We start from the raw sequence: 17791 nt of genomic DNA on the forward strand, positions 1-17791 counted from the left end.
CAAAACACACCCCCATACGCACATATAGACAGACGGACATACACACCTTTACAAACAAACACACATACACACACACATACACTTACGCACACGCACAAACACACACTCACCCACCCACTCTCTCTCTCTCTCTCTTTCTCTCTTATACAAACAGACACACACCCACACAAACACACACAGATGTACGCACGCATGTACGCACGCACACACCCACAGACACACAGACACACACACATTGACTCACACAAATCTCATACACACAAAACACACACTCATACGCACATACACGGTTGGCCTAGTGGTAAGGCGTCCGCCCCGTGATCGGGAGGTCGTGGGTTAGAACCCAGGGCGGGTCATACCTAAGACTTTAAAATTGGCAATCTAGTGGCTGTTCCGCCTGGCGTCTGGCATTATGGGGTTAGTGCATGCTAGGACTGGTTGGTCCGGTGTCAGAATAATGTGACTGGGTGAGACATGAAGCCTTTGCTGCGACTTCTGCCTTGTGTGTGGCGCACGTTATATCTCAAAGCAGCACCGCCCTGATAATTATGGCCCTTCGTGGTCGGCTGGGTGTTAAGCAAACAAACAAACAAATACGCACATAGACAGACGGACACACACACCTTTACAAATAAACACATATACACACTCATACACACACAAACATACACACAAACTCATGCACACACACATTCACACTCTTTCTCCCTCTCTCTCAGTCTTTCTTACACACACACACACACACACACACACACACACACGCACACACACACACACACACACACACACACACACACACACTCACAGGTTCAGTTGAGTTTTCATTTAATCCAACACCAGTCAAACAGAGGCACATAAAAAAAAAGTTAAGATCAAAAAAAAATTTCTTCATCATCTTACAATACTGATGTTTTCTGAGACTCTGTGTGTGTGTGTGTGTGCGAGTGTGTGTGTGAGAGCGTTTGCGTGTTTGTCAGCGTGTGTGTGACTGTGTACGTGTGTGTGTGTGTGTGTGTGTGTGTGTGTGCTTGCAGCACATGGTTTGTCTCAATGAAGTCTCAAGAACAATAACACAATAAAAAGAACAATACCGACATAGAATAACAATAACTGACTACAAACAAACTTTCTGGGCACAGCTTGCAACAGACAGATTTCAAAAGATTTGCCTAATCATACATACAGTACACTTACTTCCTTTCCAAGCAGTCGATTTGTAAATTATGCAAGCAACATGGGGTAGCTTATAACACCTGAGCTGACTAAAAGTGCTTTGCTGAGAGAATGAACATCATTTCACACATCTACACACATCTACACACACACACACACACACTTACACTCTGAAATTTGTAATGCCACAACTGCAAACATTTTGATAAGACATAAGTGTTTAGCCCAGCAGTATTCCTCGAGTTCTACAAAAAACACTTCCCCAAACAAGACCTAGAACCATCAAAATTTTTTCCTGAAAGTCATACTGAATACAACAGATATAAACCTCTCCCGAAAGTCATACTGAATACTGAACAGATATGAAGACACAAAATGAGAAGAAGAAAAAAAATCACCAAAAACAATATTAAATGCAAGATACAGTTTCCAACAAAAATTAAAACATTTAACCTTTGCCGTGCTTCCTGGGTTCACCTGTACCCAGAGACACACTAAAATCATTGTAACTCTGGAACCATTAAAGGTATCGTTTTGAAATTTTAAGTATCTCTCACACACCTAATTTGCTCTCTGTCTGCAAATTTTTAGTGTGTACATGACAAAACATTAAAATTAATTGATTATGATAATTTACATAAACACTACCGATGGCGCGGGTTCACACAAACCCATACTTTTAAAGAGAAGTAGTGATTGTAACTATTCCTCTGCCAACGGCGCGGGTTCTGCTACACCCATAATTACCAAAGCCGCGGAACAGTGTCTGTCTGCCTGTTTCTCTACAAGAGACTGTCTGTCTCTCTGTCTGTCTGTCCGTATCTCTCTGTCTGTATGTCTGTTGTCAGTTGCTCTGTCTGTCTGTCTGTCTGTCTATCCGTCTATCTGTCTATCCGTCTATCTGACTGTCTGTCTATCTGACTGTCTGTCTCTGTCTCTCTCTCTTAGTCTCTCTCTCTGTCTCTCTCTCTTAGTCTCTCTGTCTGTCTCTCTTTCTTAGTCTCTCTCTTTCTTAGTCTCTCTATCTCTCTCTTTCTTAGTCTCTCTCTCTCTCTCTTTCTTAGTCTCTCTCTCTCTCTTTCTTAGTCTCTCTCTCTCTATCTTTCTTAGTATCTCTCTCTCTTTCTTAGTCTCTCTCTCTCTTTCTTAGTCTCTCTCTCTCTTTCTTAGTCTCTCTCTCTCTCTTTCTTAGTCTCTCTCTCTCTCTTTCTTAGTCTCTCTCTCTCTCTTTCTTAGTCTCTCTCTCTCTCTCTTTCTTAGTCACTCTCTCTCTCTTTCTTAGTCTCTCTCTTTCTTTTTCTTAGTCTCTCTCTCTCTCTTTCTTAGTCTCTCTCTCTCTCTTTCTTAGTCTCTCTCTCTCTCTCTTTCTTTGTCTCTCTCTCTCTCTTAGTCTCTCTCTCTTTCTTAGTCTCTCTCTCTCTTTCTTAGTCTCTCTCTCTCTCTTTCTTAGTCTCTCTCTCTCTTTTTTAGTCTCTCTCTCTCTCTTTCTTAGTCTCTCTCTCTCTCTCTCTTAGTCTCTCTCTCTCTCTTTCTTTGTCTCTCTCTCTCTCTTTCTTACTCTCTCTCTCTTTCTTAGTCTCTCTCTCTCTCTCTTTCTTAGTCTCTGTCTCTCTCTCTTTCTTAGTCTCTCTCTTTCTTAGTCTCTCTCTCTCTTTCTTAGTCTCTCTCTCTCTCTCTTTCTTAGTCTCTCTCTCTCTCTGTCTTTCTTAGTCTCTCTCTCTCTCTCTTTCTTAGTCTCTCTCTCTCTCTTTCTTAGTCTCTCTCTCTCTTTCTTAGTCTCTCTCTCTCTTTCTTAGTCTCTCTCTCTCTCTTTCTTAGTCTCTCTCTCTCTTTCTTAGTCTCTATCTCTCTCTTTCTTAGTCTCTCTCTCTCTCTTAGTCTCTCTCTCTCTCTCTCTCTCTCTTTCTTAGTCTCTCTCTCTCTTTCTTAGTCTCTCTCTCTCTCTCTTTCTTAGTCTCTCTCTCTCTTTCTTAGTCTCTCTCTCTCTCTCTCTCTTTCTTAGTCTCTCAGTCTCTCCCTCCCCCTCTCCCTCCCCCTCCCCCCCCCTCTCCCTCCCCTCCAAGAAGTCAGTGAAGGGAGAAACTCGATGCACACACTGAAGTAGCGCTGTGGGTTTCCCTGAACCCACCCCGTCGTTAGAGAAATAAACGGTAAAAACCCTCTTTGAAATGTATGGGTTCAGACAAACCCGCATCGTCGTTAGAGAAATAAACGGTAAAAACCCTCTTTCAAATGTATGGGTTCAGACAAACCCGCATCGTCGGGCGTGTGTAGTCAAAAGCGGCATCCGGCAAAGGTTAAATCCTCAAGAAAAAGGAATTAAATACCAAATAATCCAAAAGGTCCAGAAAGACATACATACAGCAGATGATGGGTTTTTTTCTCCTTTTTTTTTTTTTAATTAGAAGCTAGTCATGAAAAAAGGACAAAAGTCTCACTACTGTATGAAAAAGTTATGGCATAAGGCCAGTGTCAGTATATTACAAGTCATTGGAAAAATTCAACATAAAATCATGGGTCATTTTTAATATAATTTTATTCCACTCTTGACCAGTATGTCAGATGCCAAAGAGGTCACTTAACCAACTTTCAGGAAAAATGACAGGTCATTTCAAGATGTAATGCACCCATGACTAATGACTGAGCTAAACCCACGACCAAAAACGGTCAATCTGTATGAAATGCATTCCTAAGTTAAGCACCTTGTTGAACTGAAAACCAAATTGCACTTACGCACACATGAAAGGACAATAAATACAGGCAGGCAGACATATGAAATCCCACACAAAAATGAACACAAACACATTTTCTTCATTTGAACTCACTCCATTCATGTATGCCAATATCATTTTATCTTCACTCATGAAACCAGTAGATTGAAATTATCAATAACCAAAGTAATGATGAAACCAGTAGATTGAAATCATCAATAACCAAAGTAATGATGAAACCAGTAGATTGAAATCATCAATAACCAAAGTAATGATGAAACCAGCAGATTGAAATCATCAATAACCAAAGTAATGATGAAACCAGTAGATTGAAATCATCAATAACCAAAGTAATGATGAAACCAGTAGATTGAAATCATCAATAACCAAAGTAATGATGAAACCAGTAGATTGAAATCATCAATAACCAAAGTAATGATGAAACCAGTAGATTGAAATCATCAATAACCAAAGTAATGATGAAACCAGTAGATTGAAATCATCAATAACCAAAGTAATGATGAAACCAGTAGATTGAAATCATCAATAACCAAAGTAATGATGAAACCAGTAGATTGAAATCATCAATAAGCAAAGTAATGATGAAACCAGTAGATTGAAATCATCAATAACCAAAGTAATGATGAAACCAGTAGATTGAAATCATCAATAACCAAAGTAATGATGAAACCAGTAGATTGAAATCATCAATAACCAAAGTAATGATGAAACCAGTAGATTGAAATCATCAATAACCAAAGTAATGATGAAACCAGTAGATTGAAATCATCAATAACCAAAGTAATGATGAAACCAGCAGATTGAAATCATCAATAACCAAAGTAATGATGAAACCAGTAGATTGAAATCATCAATAACCAAAGTAATGATGAAACCAGTAGATTGAAATCATCAATAACCAAAGTAATGATGAAACCAGTAGATTGAAATCATCAATAACCAAAGTAATGATGAAACCAGTAGATTGAAATCATCAATAACCAAAGTAATGATGAAACCAGTAGATTGAAATCATCAATAACCAAAGTAATGATGAAACCAGTAGATTGAAATCATCAATAACCAAAGTAATGATGAAACCAGTAGATTGAAATCATCAATAAGCAAAGTAATGATGAAACCAGTAGATTGAAATCATCAATAACCAAAGTAATTATGAAACCAGTAGATTGAAATCATCAATAACCAAAGTAATGATGAAACCAGTAGATTGAAATCATCAATAACCAAAGTAATGATGAAACCAGTAGATTGAAATCATCAATAACCAAAGTAATGATGAAACCAGTAGATTGAAATCATCAATAACCAAAGTAATGATGAAACCAGTAGATTGAAATCATCAATAACCAAAGTAATGATGAAACCAGTAGATTGAAATCATCAATAACCAAAGTAATGATGAAACAATAATCCCAAAACAGATAGACTGCAAACGTTATTTCCAAAATTCAGAATCAAAAAACAAGAAATGTAGGTTATTGGAACGTTTAATTATTGACAAAACAAAACATTACATTTACAGTGCGTCGACCCTGAGGTTTTTTTTGCCGGCATTTTGCAAGCGAGATTCATCAACGCTTTTTATATAAGTTCATGATTTGTATCACAAGTGTCTGTCTGTCCGTCTACTTAAAAGAAGACTGGGTCGACGTACTATAAATGTTACATTTTGTTTTGTCAATAATTAAACGTTCCAACTACCTACAATTCTTGTGGGTTTTTTTTTATTGATCCAACAGATGAGAATTTAGAAGAAAGAGTAGATGGTACACAAGCAACAAGAAAGTTCCATTTAGAGGAAAGGGCGGGGATGTAGCTCAGTCGGTAGCGCGCTGGATTTGTATCCAGTTGGCCGCTGTCAGCGTGAGTTCGTCCACACGTTCTCCTCGGTGTCCGAACACCCCTGTGTGTACACGCAAGCACAAGACCAAGTAATCCATGTCAGAGTTCGGTGGGTTATAGAAACACAAAAATACCCAGCATGCTTCCTCCGAAAGCGGCGTATGGCTGCCTAAATGGCGGGGTAAAAACGGTCATACACGTAAAAGCCGTGGGAGTTTCAGCCCATGAACGAACAAACAAACAGAGGAATGGTAACAGGTTCCTTGTATCGTTCTGCCTTGCATAAACTGAAACCACACTAGTGCGGGACACAGAAAGGAAGAAGGTGAAGCAGACAGTCTGAGAAATCAAATAAAATTTAAAAGGCACACTCCTTCCTGTTTAAACAGTTCACCTCACCGTCTCAGATCTGACCATCCCTCCACTTGGTCGATTATCAAAAATCAACACCCTGACTGCTTGCTAGTGGCTTTTACAAAATCAATTCATTACAAAAATCTCTGCACAGAGAGCGCCCAGGCTGTTCATTTTTGGTATGTGACCAAGTGGAAGAATGGTTTTATCCCGGGAAGAAGCCTGGCCAGTTCTGAGACAGTGGGACCAACTGTTTACACGGGATGGAGTGTGCCCAACAAAGGGGTATTTTTTCTTTAAAAACAAGGCTACATTTTCTTCTTAAAAAGTCTGGTTGCATGATACAACTACCATCTCTTTTTATCTGAAAACACTTCTGTCGCCACCATCAAAATGATTGACAATGCAAGCACATAGCAAACACACCCCTTTCATCCATATCCACATCAAAGCCTCTTCAACATCCTGTCACATCAAATCTACAATTCATCTGGCCGTCTCCCCTCCCCTTCTGACGTAAAAGCAGGATCCCCCTTAGCTGAGGGAAAAGTATGTTCGTCAATTTTATCAAAATGACCAAACCACTGATTGTACGCTAGTATCGCAACGTTTCTTCCCCCAATGGCAGACATTTCCATGGCAGACGCGGCGGCCTCTACAGCGTTGATATAGTAGAGACGATCGTGGAGAACAAAGGAAGGTAACTCCATGTTTGGAGTGTATTCTGGGTACGCCTTCCAGCTGACAAGGCGAAGATCTTTGCGGCTGTCAAATATTGAGCCCACCTGAAACAGTGGGACATTTACTTTGAAAAAACACACAAAACAAACACATTGATTGAATGCCTACATGAAGGTTCTTCTTTCAATGCATAGCCCAAAGAACAAGCCTATCATGTCACTCCTCATTGTCACTTACAACGCCCGTTTATGGTTGTCTCCCTTACATAATAAATCAAATATAGAGCGTCATTACACCAAAGAAACTATCAAATTTTTCAAATCAAGTTGGAATTTTGGGTAGGGAAATACTTTTTGTGAATTGACGTCAGCAGACTTCGGTGATTGGTCAATGCTGTGTGTTAGTCACACTGGATGTCAGCCCTATTTGATTTTGATATCCAAAATACAAAGTGAACGGGAGAATAGGGGCAGTCATTGAATTATGGCAACTCAAACAGTGGGATCATCAGAGCATAGAGCAAACAAACCACGAAGGGAGCGACTCGGAAACTGACTAGTCAATAACGGTCCCCCATCATCCATGCTCAAGAACTCACAAGTAACTCTCCAAATAATTTTTTTTAAGTTTTGCTCCATTTCACAGTTAGTGCAGATGGTAAAACATTTTGACAGCAGATCTTCAGAAGGTCTTGTTCGAATCTCATAACAAGCAAACAATTTTGTAAAACTTTTTTTTAATATTTCTTCTTTTTTTTCTAAACACTTACTCCTTCATTTCCTTCTGTTTTCTTCATTCCAAAGATTTTGACAGGTGTATAGAAGGTCAATGATGTGATTACGTGATTATGCTTAGAAAAGAAGAAAAAATAATAGCACAGCATTTTGCAATGAATGTGAGATCTTTCTTAGCATTTGACAGACCAGAATATGACTACCAGTACCATGCGTGTGTGACCTGTTTTACTCCTTACCTCTTTTTCTGTGGGCACCTTGTTGAGAAACGTCTTCCACACCCCATATCCTTCCTCTTGGTCAGGTTTCCCTTTAAGATGTTCTTTATTATCTACAGGGCTCTGTATTCCTAATTTGTTGAAGAAGACTTCTGTATCCGTTGTCATGATGTTACTGGGAAGTTCTTCAAGCTTCTCTACGCCGAAATAAGTTTTGTTTGGTCGGCCATGGACAAACAGAACTTCTAGAGGGTGGTATGGCACATTGGGCAAACGAAGCCCACTTGGAAAGTCTTCAAACTGAATCTGAAACACAGAAAGCAGGTTCAAGAAATGTCAACTGAGACAAACGCAAAGCCATTCAGGAACAGACCACTATACTCATCGCTCCGCGCTTTTTGATCAACCATGCGGTGGCCTACTAGTTCATCGTGAAGGCGGCCCAACAGAGTTTCATAGCAGGAACACATTTGTGTCACTTTTAGGAAATGTCATGTGTGTGATAACATCATTCGGTCTTATTTTTTCTTCAATTCTACATCTGTTGCTGACTTGCATTGAAGGAAATTATCCAAACTGTAAAAGAACAAGAAGAGCAAACGCTCGATCGAGTCACTTTCGCAGTTCTGAATATTATATGAGGCATCAGATGGACAGGAAGAAATTGCTATTCACAACACAATGAGTCACGTTCACATAAAATTTGAGCCCGGTCACTTTTATAGTTTCCGAGAAAAGCCCAACGTTAAGTTGTGTGTTGCCGAACAGAAAAGGCTAGTTATCTCCCTTGTTTTTCTGATAACGTTCGTAAAAGGCTACAGATGTAAATACTTTGATGTAAAGAATAATCCTACAAAGTTTCAATCACATCCGATGAACTTTGTCAAAGATATAAAATGTCTAATTTTTCCTTTGACGCTGACCTGTGACCTTGAAAAAGGTCAAAGGTCAACGAAACCATCGTTAAAGTGTAGAGGTCATTGGAGGTCACGACTAAACAAAATATGAGCCCGATCGCTTTGATAGTTTCCGAGAAAAGTCCAACGTTAAGGTGGTGTCTACGGATGGCCGGCCGGACGGCCGGCCGGACAGACTAACACTGACCGATTACATAGAGTCACTTTTTCTCAAGTGACTCAAAAATGTTTAAAAAATGTGAAAAAGGAGTGCACACATATCTTTCTGTGCCAGACTCTCACTTGCTACAAAAAATACATACATGGTACATTTATTATGCAAGGTATGCTGAAAGTAGGCCCACGAATGTTTCAGATAGGGGACGAAACTCCACTGCAGGAAAGACGAACACTCTTACTCCCGACCAAACGAACACACTGTCTTTGAATGCAGCAAAGTTACAAAAGCTGCTTGATTGACACTTCAATTTTGCTTGATTGGATGGGTCTATTCACAGCATTGCTATTACCCTAAAATCAGACTTTACTCCAATATGCTATCATATCCAAGCAATACCGGCAGCAGCAATGGCTTCAAAGTTTGAGAGAAAAAAACGTAAAGAGCATGCAAACCTACTTGTCAACGACACAAATGCACAAACTGAAACAAGACACCAAACACATATCTTATCTATCAAGGAAGCCCTTGAACGGAATGGGAAAACTGACTAAAGGAGGCAACAACAAACAAGAGGGAAAAATACTGAATGAGTGGATCTAGTGATCAGTTAATGAACTAGTCAGAAAGCCAACCAATCAATAAGTCAATCAATCAATCAAAGTGAAGCAGCGAACCTGATATTTGGATTCTGATTTCAAAGGTGTGGCAACGATGAGGATGTCGTATTCCTTGCTGCCTTCTTTTTCCTCTCCCTGTTTGGCATCCGTCTTTAAATACTGCACTTCGTACGACACAGTGCCGCCCTCGCTTTTCACTTGGAACACCTGTGTCACCACCGCCTGGTTGAAGTGGGCACCGGAAGCTTTCAACATTGATTCTGGTACTTTCTTGTTGCCTCCCTTTACTGCCCATAATCCAGGTTCCACTCCAGCCATAGAAACAGCACCTGTAGTGCATTCAGAGATAAATAAGTAAAGAAACAAACAAGCTAATTGATTAAGATAAAATAATAACAAGTCGCGTAAGGCGAAAATACAACATTTAGTCAAGTAGCTGTTGAACTCACAGAATGAAACTGAACGCAACGCAACGCAGCAAGACCGTATACTCGTAGCATCGTCACTCCACCGCCCGTGGCAAAGGCAGTGCCAGTGGAATTGACAAGAAGAGCGGGGTATTCGTTGCGCTGAGAAGGATAGCACGCTTTTCTGTACCTCTCTTCGTTTTAACTTTCTGAGCGTGTTTTTAATCCAAACATATCATATCTATATGTTTTTGGAATCAGGAACCGACAAGGAATAAGATGAAAGTGTTTTTAAATTGATTTCGAAAAATAAATTTTGATAATAATTTTTATATATTTAATTTTCAGAGCTTGTTGTTAATCCAAATATAACATATTTATATGTGTTTGGAATCAGCAAATGATGGAGAATAAGATGAATGTAAATTTGGATCGTTTTATAAAAAAAATATTTTTTTTTACAATTTTCAGATTTTTAATGACCAAAGTCATTAATTAATTTTTAAGCCACCACGCTGAAATGCAATACCGAAGTCCGGGCTTCGTCGAAGATTACTTGACCAAAATTTCAACCAATTTGGTTGAAAAATGAGAGCGTGACAGTGCCGCCTCAACTTTCACGAAAAGCCGGATATGACGTCATCAAAGACATTTATCAAAAAAATGAAAAAAACGTTCGGGGATATCAATCCCAGGAACTCTCATGTAAAATTTCATAAAGATCGGTCCAGTAGTTTGGTCTGAATCGCTCTACACAAACACACAGACAGACAAACACACAGACAGACAAACAAACACACACACACGACCCTCGTCTTGATTCTCCCCTCTACGTTAAAATATTTAGTCAAAACTTGACTAAATAATAAAAAGCAAAGAGATGTACTGATCTTGAATCATATCCTGTACACTTGAACTCGAGTCTCCCCTTGAAAAACTGCCTAGAAGTTGAGAAAATCAGGTCTTCAATAAAAAGTTCAAACGGAGGGAGTCTTAAAATGAATGTAAATTTACACACACTATGGATACAAGAACTTTGAAACCTGGGTCTGAAGTTGTGGGGGGGGGGGGGGGGGGGGGGGGGGCTGAGTGTCTTTAAAAATGGGATCTTACAGGGTGTTACACTGTATCAGCATCTAAGATTATGTCAACCCCAAAGTATCCCACATAGCAATTAAACAGTATTTCCTTTCTAGCGGATGTGTCACTGTTATTGTCATGAAAAAACTTGGAGCTAGCCCTACTATAGGAAGTCCACAAAAAACTACAAACCATCACAAGACTCATCACAACCACACATAAGTTTCTGCTTTCAGGAATGATTCACTTGAAATTATATTCTCACACCCATAAATTCAGTATCAATGTACACATACCAATTTAAAAAAAAACTAAATACAAATTATAAAACTCAATTTTGCAGTTTATACAAGAAAGAATACTCTTCTCCGACATCTACGGGACACAGTTTGAACAAGTTCAGGTCACTAACAAGCCTCATGCGCACACAAAAAGAAGACTGAAAAAAACATTTTAAAATGTTACTGTCATATGGATGAATATTTTCGGTCTTGTCATCGGAAATTTTTTATTTTTTTATGCCCAATATACACTCACCTACAAAGCCATGAGCATCTGTGGTCTGTCCATAGTTTTCTCTGAGCCCTCCCATGACTAATTCATCAATGAATTTGTCTGAGAATCCTGCATCCTTAAACATGGTTCTGCAATTGATGCGCGTGTAGTTGATGAAGCTTTCATCCATGGAACGAAGAAGATCCTCCACATTTGTGAAAGCCATACCTTGATTTTGATAGTCGTAAATTCTGGGGGAAAAAAAAGACAAGAAATAAAGGTAAAGGGCTTCAAAGTCACAACTATGTGTGCAATGTCTGAATTCATCAAAACAAAACACCTACACACACCCATTCACACACACATACATTGTAAAAGCACACTGAAAAATGTCTAACCAAGTCTCATATATATATTGTAACCAACGAAGTCCAATTATAGCTCCAAGTAACACCACGAAACTGTGGCAAACACTTCCAAGAACAACACAAAAAGCAGCAGTAGTAATATCTTGTTAGCAACAGCTCCCTAACTCTTGCAAAACATCCACCCTATAGCTGATGCTAATAAAACAAAGTAAAATAGTTCAACTTGTTAATGTTATGATCAAGTCGACATTTCGTCATGTAATCACCATGAAATGGAAAAGCAATCAGTGAATCACAAATGTATGAAAGACTACAACTTTAAAATAGAAAATGAGGGTTAAGAAATTCAATGCCTGTATGGTTATGACCCCCCTTCCAAGACTGCCAAACACAGGTCTTGAAAGAGAGGGGGTCTTACATAGGAGGGGGACGGAGGATCCACTGTACCTCTCAAAAGAACCCATCATCTCTGCCACCCAATCCTGAATGCGTTTGACATCCCAGCCGTAGCGCCAAAACAACTTGGCCAAGGTGACAGCTTTCCAGGAGCTTGTCTTGAAGAACAGTCCATCTTTGCTGTTGTACAAACCCAGAGTGTCTTTACTTGGGTCTTTTCTATGCAGACCTGCCAACAAAGAATGTATTAAACATTAGATTCACTTTGCAGCCTAAGAAATACAAAGCATCAGAGCATAAAAAGGAGATAAAACAAGAACAGTGAGAAAAAAAAGTCATGTCAAGCGACATCAAAACATTTATTCAATCTGTCGGCCTGAAACTTACAGATCAACACTTTAAACTCATACTTTGCCGTTCTTCTTCAGGGACACAAAAAACTTGACATTTCCGGTATTTTACCAGAAACATTCTCAAAATACATGAACATTAATTAAATAAAGTTGACAAGCGGTCATACTTCAGTTCACTTCAGCTGATATTTCATTTGACCGGTTTCTCACTGACAGTCACAATTGCTATCACTAATGGCTAGCGCAATCACTTGAAATTTCACAGTACAAGTAACACTCAAAACTGCCTTACCAAACTGCTCCGTGAAGTTGACCATGTAACGATTCTTGGGATGAATAATCGCACCGCCGGCTTCGTAGTCTTGTCCACCAATGTTGATCAGTGCCAGACGACCCCCGATCTTGTCAGCCTCCAGTATGTCCACTTTTAACTTGTCTCCAAACAACTGCCTCAGGAAGTATGCTGCTGTTGTGCCGCCTATACCTCCACCAATAATACCTGACAAAAATACAGACACAGAATTTTTACTTTTTTTTTTAAATTCTTCAAGCATCAGGACTGCTTTATCAGTTTATGAGTTTATCAAAGACATCAAAAGTATCATTATCAACAGCTCTTTCCGAGTCAGACCCTCTTCTCAACAACTTGTGGTACATGCAGTACTTTTCCTCACAAGGTTTGACATTACAATTCATGCGGAACTGCCCTTGGTGGGCAAAACAGGAGCGCATGACAGTCAGAAAGGCTGTCCGAAACATTGTTAGCACACCTGGTGACTATTTCTTTAGTCTAAACGGCCGAAGCATGTACCTTATTTGCCCACCAGCCCTCCATATGACACTCATGAAGCGCCGCGGAAGTACACAAACATCAGACCTTAATACGTACAGGTACGCTTCTATTTCACTTTTAGTATTTGTCAGACTAGAGTCTCTTGATGTTAAAAGTAAAAAACATACACAAATTCGAGTAAACTTGCAGAAAAGGATGAATGCATCCGTGTACTGTGTAGCATAAAAAACGCTCGCGCTGGACCCGAGTACTCTTCAGACATTCACACACACACACACACACACACACACACACACACACACACACACATACACACACACACACACACACACACTCTCTCTCCCTCACTCCCTCCCTCTCTCTCTTTCTTTCTTACACACACACACACACACACACACACACACACACACACACACACACACACACACACACACACACACACACACACAAACAGTAACACTAACACATGTGCACAAAATGAACACACACACACACACACACACCGCGCGAGAGAAAAAGACTACAGGGAGGCATTGACGTCAAAGACTTTCGACCGTGACGAAATTACGTCACTATTCTTGGTTTACGGTACCATTCGGCGGCTTTGCTACAAGTATGCCATAGTCTTGGTTGGCCGAGACCTTGCACCGTTCTATCAGACTGCCTGGCTGGCTGTTGCACCGCGAATTCCTCCCACCGCCAATTCGTTTTTTTGTGGTTTATTTCGCATTTAGGTCCCAAGTAACATTATGAAGTTTTAATACGATCAATCGGACCTATTATCAAGTTAGTGTATCAACTTTTGAACGAGCTGCGCCCAGTAGTTTCCCAGCAATAAGCTGTTAAGTCAAGACACACACACACACACACACAGACAATTAAAGTCTGCTGAGCCCTTGTACTAGCGTACTCGGGGATAAAAACGCTCGCGCTGAACCCGAGTACTCTTCAGACATTCACACACACACACACACACACACACACACACACACACACACACACACTCTCTCTCCCTCACTCCTTCTCTCTCTCCCTCTCTCTCACACACACTCACACACACACACACACACACACACACACACACACACACACACACACACACACACACTACCACATCTCCATTCTAAAACACGTCACGTTCCAAATCAAAAGACGACATTCTATTTTCTTACGTCACTATTCTTGGTTTACGGTACCATTCGGCGGCTTTGCTACGAGTATGGCATAGTCTTGGTTTGCCGAGACCTTGCACCGTTCTATCAGACTGCCTGGCTGGCTGTTGCACCGCAAATTCCTCCCACCGCCAAGTCGTTTTTTTGTGGTTTATTTCGCATTTAGGTCCCAGGTAACATTATGAAGTTTTAATACGATCAATCGGACCTATTATCAAGTTAGTGTATCAACTTTTGAACGAACTGCGCCCAGTAGTTTCCCAGCAATAAGCTGTTAAGTCGAGACACACAGACACACAATTAAAGTCTGCTGGACCCTTGTACTAGGGTACTCGGGGATAAAGTGTGTACTGTAACCATATTGTGTGACACTACTACTCTTTCCACTCTTCATCCTTGCTTGCATGAGAAGAATTAACTATCTCGATTAAATGCAATAGACCTTTTCGGTATCTGAGCAGCTCTCGCGAGACACGCTCTTTGTTTTGCTTTGAACATCGCAAGAACTTCGAACCAATTGGCTTGTGCAGCTCGCACGAGATCGCTGTACCGCATGCTTTGCTATGCTCTGAAGTTTGCGAGAGATTACGAGAGCTTGGAATACCGATAGGGTCTATTGCAAGTTCCAGAGTGTATGTATAGGTTACAACACGAGTGGTTTTTTATATGGCTTGTATTTCAGTCAAGACCCAGCGGATGAATATCATCGGGAGACACGAGCCTCTGGCGAGTGGCTCTCGATTGATATTCCCGCTGGGTCTTGACTGAAATACAAGCCATATAAAAAACCACGAGTGTTGTAATCTGTATATCCCATTCTACCATCAAACACAAAGTGTAGACTACTAGCGGCACTGTTGCGATCTGTGCAGGGTAAAACTGTTGCCAGCGAGACTTAGCCCTTTTGCAACCTTAAACTAAGTGACCGTCGCTGAAAAAATAAAACGAATGAGTGCATCGATAAGTACGCGGTAACACTACTTTCAGACCATTTAAAAGCTTTAAGTAAAGGTTCATAAGTTGCAAGAAAGTAATGAAGTCGAATAGAAATTAATTTAGTTGAAGCGCACAATTCTTTTGTTTTGCGTTTCAGGTCGGCAGAACGGGCGAAACGGGTTTGGGACCCATTTGGCTTACTCGATTCAGAATCGATTCCACGTTGTTTTTCTCGAACGTGTGGAATTAGGCTTATTGACAGAGAAGCACATTTTAGGGAACAAATATGTAGGTTTAGATTTAACCATTTGCTCCCTATTTGAAATGTATCTACGTGATAAACTGTTTTGCGAGTGTGTTTGCATGGATGAACTTAAACTGGTATGGGTGTGAGGAAAACGCGACCGACACGTCTGTCACCGCCGATTGATTGCATTTTGAAGGAATATGACTGGATTACGGAAAAATATGTGGACTTACTGCAGAGCCAGGCAAAAGAGTAGACTTGCTCGCAAAACACGTGAAACAGCCGATGTTTGATAGCTGAAGGCGCACACCAAAACACACTACCGACAGATTCTCAAAAGTCGTCTGCTAACGATGCAAGGGGAGGGTACTCGTGTTTTTGTTTTGGTTCGCTAGCATCTGGTTATCTTGTAAGTTGAATGTTCGTTTTTTTCGACCTGCATTGCTTTCATAATGAAAGAAACTTTTGCTTATTGCATCTCATACATCAGATCAGTTCTGAGATTCATTTTTGCGTGCAACTGATATGGTTTTCTGAGCCGTGCAATACGATTTTAGAACTTCATACAAATGTGTCACATTGTTCAGCGCGAGGTCAAAGGTCGGGAGGAAAGTAGTCCTTTGCCCAAATCGGAATCTGCACTATCATATATTTTTTGGAGTCCATGATGTATTTATTGAGCTATAAAAATACAACATATATACCCATACTGAAGTAACAGAGACAAAGAAGGGAGGTCATGGGATATATATATATATAATACACAAACAAAAAAGAAAAAATAACTAAAACAAGCCTTCACGGTAACACTGCTTTCTGTTTTGAATAGACATAAATGTGACATTTCTATGGTTGAAGCCGTTAATGCAGATGTAAGTGTTTAACACTAACAGCTTCAGACAGATAAAGCAGAACTGTGTCTGTGTATAATTTATCTTCCGGGTTTTATTGCTAATCAGTAACGGTTTGAGTCGCTGATCATCGGCCACGGACCAGCCCCCGCATCAGACAGCCGGTGACATTAAATGTAGAGAAGGCATGATAATCATACCCAAATACCGTAAGAGTATAATTGAAAGCATTCTTACCGACTTTCGGTATTTCTTCGTCATCTTGCGCGTAAGCACACAGCTGGTTCGTTGGGATGAACAGCAAAAGACACAGAAGCATCTTCAGCGCTGTTGAGATTTTCGTGGAAGCCGCCATGTTGAAAGTGTAAATACAACCCGTAGTTTCGTATTCAAATGATAGTCAACATCAATATTCCCAGAAAAAAAGTGTTTAGTTCTTCTAGTTTAATAAATAATCCTTCTCTTTTATAGGACAGCTGGAACAGTGGCGTGCCTGTTTAGCGGCATCGGAGTGTTACCTTAAATAACTCTTTTCACTGACTTAAAAACATACTATTAAATTCAAATCAACGGAAATGAAAATGATATTATTTTCTGCACTGAAAACTTTGTGAGATTGGAACTTTGTAAGATTGGTTTTGTAGCCTACAGGGAATGGGCATGTATTGACTTGAAGCAGTTAGCTCACTGCAGTTAGTTACGGAACGCGGATCGTATCAACTGATGCATCAAATTGATGCATCCAAAAACCAAGAATTTGATGCATCATTTTTACAATTTGATGCATCCCAGAATTTTCGGGTTTTCCCGGAAAGTGCCGAGCAAAAAGCAAAATTTGAACCGGAATACGAAGCGAAACGAACGTCGGAAAACGAAAGTTTGAGTCGAAGGTCAAGGGCGTCAAAACTTCGTGTGCACAGAAAACAAACCACAAACAAAACAAAAAATGCCTTAAAATGCATAATGCCGTGACTTTGACTTGTTCCCTATTTAATGGTATGTTGTACGTTTATTTTTGTTTTATCTAACCAATCTGTTTATATTCGTCAAAATGTCATTTCAAGTTTTTCCGTGCTCAGGCATTTCTTACGGAAAGACCGGAAATGAATGATCTTTCGCATGCATACAAAACCGAAAGTGATGCATCAAAATGATGCATCATTTTCCAAAAGGATGCATCATTTTCGTATCGGATGCATCAGTTTTTGAAAATGATGTATCCTTTTTGAAAATGATGCATCCTTTTGTGAAAATGATGCATC

The 17791-nt window shown here is 40.0% G+C and overlaps 1 protein-coding gene across 1 annotated transcript; it reads right to left on the reverse strand.

Annotated features, from left to right (window-relative positions):
- Positions 1 to 5088: 5088 nt before the first annotated feature.
- On the reverse strand, positions 5089 to 17162 carry LOC138970956 (prenylcysteine oxidase 1-like). The gene is made up of 7 exons (XM_070343541.1): positions 16767 to 17162; positions 12823 to 13029; positions 12229 to 12406; positions 11456 to 11664; positions 9489 to 9760; positions 7759 to 8043; positions 5089 to 6889 (listed from the first exon to the last, which is right to left on the reverse strand). The coding sequence occupies exons 1-7, from the start codon at positions 16882 to 16884 to the stop codon at positions 6584 to 6586; spliced, it is 1575 nt and encodes a 524-aa protein (XP_070199642.1). The 5' UTR covers positions 16885 to 17162; the 3' UTR covers positions 5089 to 6583.
- Between the last annotated feature and the right edge of the window lie 629 nt (positions 17163 to 17791).

This window comes from Littorina saxatilis, linkage group LG7, assembly GCF_037325665.1.
Source record: "Littorina saxatilis isolate snail1 linkage group LG7, US_GU_Lsax_2.0, whole genome shotgun sequence".
Taxonomy (NCBI): domain Eukaryota; kingdom Metazoa; phylum Mollusca; class Gastropoda; order Littorinimorpha; family Littorinidae; genus Littorina; species Littorina saxatilis.

Coding starts and splice junctions, on each gene's coding strand:
- LOC138970956 (XM_070343541.1), bottom strand. CDS start 16,884: ATGGCGGCTTCCACGAAAATCTCAACAGCGCTGAAGATGCTTCTGTGT. Junction 12,407..12,822: donor CAACTTCACGGAGCAGTTTG/GTAAGGCAGTTT, acceptor CTTTGTTGGCAG/GTCTGCATAGAAAAGACCCA. Junction 11,665..12,228: donor ATGATGGGTTCTTTTGAGAG/GTACAGTGGATC, acceptor TTTTTCCCCCAG/AATTTACGACTATCAAAATC.